Source organism: Leishmania panamensis, assembly GCF_000755165.1.
Source record: "Leishmania panamensis strain MHOM/PA/94/PSC-1 chromosome 21 sequence".
Taxonomy (NCBI): domain Eukaryota; phylum Euglenozoa; class Kinetoplastea; order Trypanosomatida; family Trypanosomatidae; genus Leishmania; species Leishmania panamensis.
This window is the reverse complement of record NC_025867.1, coordinates 737,540-744,060: the sequence shown is the minus strand read 5'-3', so window position 1 is coordinate 744,060 and position 6,521 is coordinate 737,540. Positions and strand designations below refer to the sequence as shown.

General features: G+C 54.8%; 1 protein-coding gene across 1 annotated transcript; it reads right to left on the bottom strand.

Moving 5' to 3' along the window:
- Positions 1-2,718: 2,718 nt before the first annotated feature.
- Positions 2,719-4,599, bottom strand: LPMP_212180 (histone deacetylase, putative; the record flags this gene model as incomplete). The annotated part of the gene is made up of 1 exon (XM_010700700.1): positions 2,719-4,599. The coding sequence occupies one exon, from the start codon at positions 4,597-4,599 to the stop codon at positions 2,719-2,721; it is 1,881 nt and encodes a 626-aa protein (XP_010699002.1).
- Positions 4,600-6,521: the final 1,922 nt, after the last annotated feature.

The window sequence follows — 6,521 nt, the reverse complement described above, 5'->3', positions numbered from 1 at the left end:
TGGAGGAGCAGCGGTGGCAAGGCGCGCCTGGCTGTGCAGTCCTCTGGTCATTTTGGCGGCCAGGTCCCTGGAGAAGTCGCTTGTTTTGGGGGGGGACGGTTGAGTGGGCTTCCCAGCTGTCGTGTTAGCTGGCGGCGTCTCCACCGTTGGTGTCGAAGAGTGCGCCGTGGCGTCGATTAGGGCCTCGGTGAGAAGACTCTCCCCTTCGAAGAACGACTCCAGGACGTCGTCCAGCGTGCGCTCTGCCAGAGCAGCCGGAGGCGCTGAGGGAGTTATCTTCGGCGGCGCCGGAGGTGCCGTGGAAGAGGGAGAGGAAGTGGCCGAGGGGGTGGTAGAAAGCTTCTTTAGCATGGCAGGCTTGGTGGCCGCAGCTGCGGCCACCACTGCTACGGCCTCACGCGGCACCTTAGCACGGGCAGTCTGGGAGTAGCGCAGCAGCCTCTCGGGCAAAACTTGCAAGCACGCACCGAGTAGCACTGTACAGACGACGGCCAGTGCCAGCTCCAGCGCCACGCGCGCGTACGACACCGGTGCCAGTGTCACGGGGTCGACAACGTGAAAAAACTCCATTTTGAGAATGGCCATAACCGGTGGAGGAAAGGTGCTGACAGCAATGGCGGCCGCAGGTGTGCCCTTCCGATTGATTCACGACAGCAGACAGATACGACTTGTGCTTGCCGCAAGGGGGGAACGACTCACGGAAGAGAGCGAGAGGTGCGTGGAACGAGAAAAAATGGAAATGAATGAATGTGGATGAAAGCAGAAACGCACAAGCACGTGCATTGCGAGAGTGTGCTGCAGCGGTGCCTCAAAAAGGGTCATCTCGAGCACAGACCTCATGCTCAACGAGCAGCATAAAGCGAAGGAGAGAGAACTATGAGGGGCATCGGTTATTTATTTTCCTCTTCTCTCTGGCGAGCTGCCGAGAACCTGCTCCGTTTTGTACTTTGCTGGACCTTTGCGTGAGAAGTGGAAAAGAACAACCTGCACCGCTCCGAGTACCACTGCTGGTGGTGCGGCACTGCGCAGTGACATGCGCACCGACGCACGCAAGCACATTACACTGAAAAGAAGCAAGAAACGTGGTCACTACGATGGTGATGCACATCACCTCGTCAGGCTTCTCGTCGTGTCGAGTCAGCACGAATGGCAGTTGAGGCGTGTGGGTTGGTTGATGCAAAATGTGTAGTTGATTGATAGCGAGAGAAAAGAAACAAACGAGTAAGGAGCCCACAACAGCGGTGCTGCAGTATCAACTCAGGTGCCAAAGACTGAGATGAGCACTTTAACGTGGGCGTCACTGTCGTTGAGGTACGGAACGTAAATAAACCTGCAGCCACCGCCCTTCTTGAAGACCTCAGCAGCCTCCAGTTTGATCTCACTCAGGGTCTCCACATAGTCCACAGCAAAGCCCGGCGCCATGGCAAAACAGACCTTGGCCTGCTTAGCTAAGACGATATTGTTGAGGTGGGCATCACTGGAGGCCTGTGTCATGGCGTCGTTGACAGAAATCAGCTAGGTGATGGGCGTTTGGGAGTGGTGTTGTTCTTCACATGTTCTAATTCGAGGAACAACTCGCACAACAGGTGCTCCGTTTGCACAATCGTCATGTGCAGAAGCTTGCAGACGCCACACTGTAGGGCGATGGAGTCTGTGTGTGTCGTATGAAGCATTGCGCAACGGTCTGTGCTGAAGGCACAGTAGCTTGAAACTCACCATATGCTCGGCGTGTATGGCGATGGTGTGTGAGAGCGACAGACTCAGTAGGGTCTGCCATGGTGAGATGTTTTTTAAAGGTATAATGCAGACAAGGAGAATACAGAAAAGAAGAGGAGCAGCATCCACAAGCGTGTGGGCGTGCGTGCCTGCGTGCGGTGTCGACGGGGCCTACTCAGAACTGTATGTGTACGCGGGCCCTCCACTGATCGCTCGAGGGAGATGGAGTAAACGCTAACGGCCTCTTAGAAACACAGCGCAGGTATTTTTTCATGCACACGCACGCAAGTACACATCGCACCGCACTTCTTCGCACGTGCCCCGCATCAATGACGCACACCATAGCGACAACATTGATGAATAAAAGAGCACAAATCTGATTCTGAGTAGGCCTTTCGCTATTCTTAGTTAATCACGTGCTAGTTGAATCTCTGGTCTAGGCGTGTCGGCTCAGGGGAGGTCTGTAGAGGGGAAGGGCTTAACCCGTGTTGTGTAGAAAGGCAGTATGCAGCGTGCAACGACGGAGGAACAGAGAATAAGAGAGGGAGAGCAGACAGAGGCAGGCAAAGCAATGTCTTGGTGCTGTGAGCAACATGCATAGACACCGATACACAAATGGCATGCTTTGTGCAGGAAGCGGCCACGTCAAGAGAAGAACCTTGAGAAGCAGGTGCATTGCAGCAGAAGAGTGGCGTTCGTGTATGCATGTCCGCGGAGCGGAGGAAGAGACGGTCGAGCTGTACACCATCATGCATGCTTGACAAGAGAGGCGTCAGCGCTCATTATTGTGTTCAGAATCAAAGGAGATTCGCACCCTTGAAGGATTTCTCCTCCCAGTAAGTAAGAAAGCAGCGCAGTGCGCCGCGTGCATTCATGTTTCTCTGTTCTCCCTACGTTCCTCTTGTAGCGGTGACGCCGACAGCCCGTCAACCACATTCGCACGCTGTGGGAAGGGATAGAAACACAGTGGGTGGAGCGTTTGTCGGTGGTCAGTTGCCCAGCTTACAGATTCTGGGAAAAGCAGCTCCAGTACGGCGCATGCATTCTCTTAATATCCGCAGCGAGGCTGGATGCTTGACACCAGAGCATGCGGCTTTTCGGCAATTGATCACCCGGGAAGCCGCTACTCTCTAGCAGCGCCCGCATCACGGCCTCTGAGCACAGCGCCACGTTCCTGAGATTGTAGCCACCCTCCAGTGCAACAACGAGCCTTGGAAAGTTCTGCGCCATCAGTCGAGTCATAATGTAAAACCCTGATGGGGTGAGGCACATGGAACCGAGCAGATCACCGCTGGCGCTGTCAAAGCCGCTGCTGATCAGCACCAGCTCCGGTCGAAACTCGCGCGCTACAGGAAGGACAATCTCGTGAAGGAGCTGCAAGTACTCAAGATCGCCCATGCCGTGCGTGGGCCAGGGGATGTTGATGTTGCGTCCCTGCGCCGCAGCCGTTGCGTCACCGCCGACGCGGTTAAGGTGCCCCGTGCCAGGGTAAAAGAGCTCCTCCTCAGCGCCGGTAACATTTTGAGGCGTTTCGTCAACGGAGAGACCGACAGTGTCGCCTGGGTGGTGGACTGAACGCCTGCCATTCCTTGGAGCGCTTGAGCCGTCGGTGCTGTCAAATGACGAGCTGAGGTCGGAAGAAGAGCTGCTGCTGCTAGAAGACGCCGCGTTCAGATCAACGCCGAAGAGAGCGGCAATTTCGGTGTCGTCCTTCTCCTCCATCTGAACCGCGAGCTTGTTGTAGTCGACCTCGGTGCGCAGTCGGTGGCCCTCTGTCGGGGTCTGTGCTGGGGCTGGAGCTGCTTCGTCTCGATGCGGCTCTGGCAGCGGGACCGGTGGTGGCTCGACAGCATCGGCTGAAAGGAGCCCTGCGAGGTCCTCTGCGGTGACGTCCTCCTTGTCAGCGGTGGGCATCTCCGCCGGCTGCTTGGCCGAAACTGTGGAAACCTTCCGAAGCACGTGACCGGGACCATTGCCGTATTGGTGAACTGAAATAACCAGCACAGATGGGTCGTCGTAGAAAACGCTCTCTGTCCCGTCACAGTGGTGAACATCCCAGTCCAAGATAAGGATGCGTGGCTGCTGCGCATCACCGGCGGGGTCACTCTTCGTTTTTGCGGCCATCAGCTCCGCCTGAGCCGCGCGCGCCGCGACGGCGACGTTGTTGTAAAGACAGAAACCAGCAGCGTTGTCAGGGCAGGCGTGATGACCGGGTGGACGAACCAGTGCAAAGGCATTGGTAGCTGCGCCGCTAGCCACGGCGTTGGTGGCCTCAATTACGCACCCGGCAGCCATGCGGGCTGCACGGGAAGTGTGCTCGCTTGCGAAAAGATCCTGCCCAATGACACCTCCTCGACCCTCTTGTATGCCCATGAAGAAGTCGAGCTGATCAATTGTGTCGACCAATTTCCTGGAGTGTACGCGACGCAGCTCGCGTGTCTTGGCCGCGCGAGCGGGGATACGCTGACAGCAGGGCAGGAGGCCGATGGCAGTGAGATGGTCGATGGTGCTTTGTAGCCGTGCAGGACGCTCGTACTCTCCAGCATCTGGAGAAACATGATCTAGCATAGACATGTGATACACGACAGCGGTACGCAACGACGGCATAACGGCAGACGATGGCGTCCACTCGCAGAGGTACGATAAATCGCTTACGGCAACGCCAGCAGATGTTGTTGCTGGCGTCGGTGCCACGCCAGACTTACTCCATGCTGCGAGAGTCGGCAATGGAGTCAGTGGCGGGAGCAGAGAAGGACGGAGAAGTGGCGATTCAACTGTGCCCTGCATCCAACCGCGTATGTACGCGTCGAAACGCCTTCCTGATTCCACAGAAAGTTCTGCATGATGCACCACCTTCTCATCGCTGCGCTGTCGCTTCGGCATCCTTGTCGTTGTCGCCTGACTCGGCAGAAGCCGGTCAGGTGTCTCCTTTCTTCGACGGTTCCTCTTGTGCTTTATCAGCTCACCTTTGCGGGAAGAGTTGTCAATGAAAAGAGAAAGGAGTCGAGAACAGAGGAAAGATAAGGTGCTGAAAGAAAAAACTAATAAACACGCGAAACAGTGGGGAAAGGGGACGCAGTAGAAGAGGGGAGAGAGAGAGACGAGAAGGAAGTGAGCCCAGAGTCGATGCAGCGCCAGCAGCCGTTGCGTGTAACTGCAAGTCGGTGTGTGTCTGTGTACAGGAGTATGTGTAAGTTTGGTGGCCGTCGCGTACAACATGAGAAGAAGCGGGACGTGTCCCACATCACCGTACACAAGAATATCGCTCATGCAAATTTAATGAAGGAAAAGGACAGAGAGGGCTTAGTTGCAGCAAAGTGCATGAGAGAGAGAGAGAGAGAAGAAGCTAGCCGGCGTGAGTCGATGCCAACTGCATGGTAGCTGCCGCGAAAGCGGGAATATCCCAAGCAGGCAAGAACACCACTGTGGGGCATCTTTTTCTTCCTTGAATAAGAACATAAGAAAGGGGGAGAGCGATTTCCATATGTGCTCTCGCACAGGCGTGCTAGAGCTCCGCCGTATGTAACATCTGGCAGCTGTATGGCCGTTGTACACGGTAGTAAAGGCTCCTGCACTTCCGCTTTCCTCTTTTTTTCTGCGTTACATTCTTCTTTTCATTTTTTTCACTGACTCCATTGATGGAGTCATCTTGAAAGTATCTAATCTGTGCAGCACTGAACACACAAGTGTTCGCCTGCGAGAGGAAGAGAAAGATAAAGCGAGAAGAAAAACGACCAATTCGCCCTTGTTTTTTCTTTCGAACAGAAAAGGTGGCCGCAAACGTGCTACCTCCTTTTTTTTCTGACTTCGATGAATGCATTACATGGAAGCGAAGGTATACGCGCACAGGCACGCGTGCCGAGACAAGCACGGCGACGCACAAGCACCTACAGAGGCAGGCATGCAGACACACACATAAATGCGTGCCACAACTGCGGTAGAGCTCGCATGGCAGAATCCTTGGTTCCCAAATAAGAAAAGAGGGAGGAAGTAAACCGAGAACAAAGTAACAAAAAAGATGATCAAAAAGGGAAAAAAGAGCGAGAGGATGGATAACGGGTGTGTCCACACAGCCAGAGAGACACACTCTCTCCGTTTCCTCCTTCAAGGAATACAGTGTTCTTTGAGAAGGAACAAGATAATCGCGAGAAGAAAACAAAAAGGCAGAAATGGCCAGTGACAAGAGTCATAGGAGACAAACCACACATATGCACACTTATGTCTGCCAGCTCGTTGCACGCATTTCCCTGCTCTTAGCTTCTTCTTTGCGCACAAGGAAAGTCTACGCTTCTCTTCGCTGCTTCTCCTACTGTCAACTTCCCCCCTCCCCCCACTCCACCCCCAACACTCAGCATAGGTCGAGACAGGAAGAAGGGAAAGGGAGAAGACGACAGGGATCAATTCGCGTGCTTTCACAGGTTATCCTCTCTCTTCTGTTCTTCTATGTTTCAGGGGCAGTGTATGTGGTTGACCTCACGTTCGTTGGCTGTAGTGCTCTCGTACCAGCTATGCGCCTCTACCCTCTATCAATGCGCCTTCCGCAACAGAAGCCTCGTCACAGAAGGCGACAGGCACGGGGTGGGGGCCACAACCTTCGCGCCGAGCACAAAAACGTAAGTCAACGGCACACAAAAGCAAAGCGCTCAACCGAAAAGTCGATCCACCACCTGAAAACCTGACAGGGCAGTCATACATGGTGTTCCCTCATGCACACGTAAGACACACGCCCGCACCTCAGCCACACACCGGCTAGTAGGCCTCCTGCTCCTCTTCGTACTCGCCCTCCTCCTCGACGGTCGCGTCTT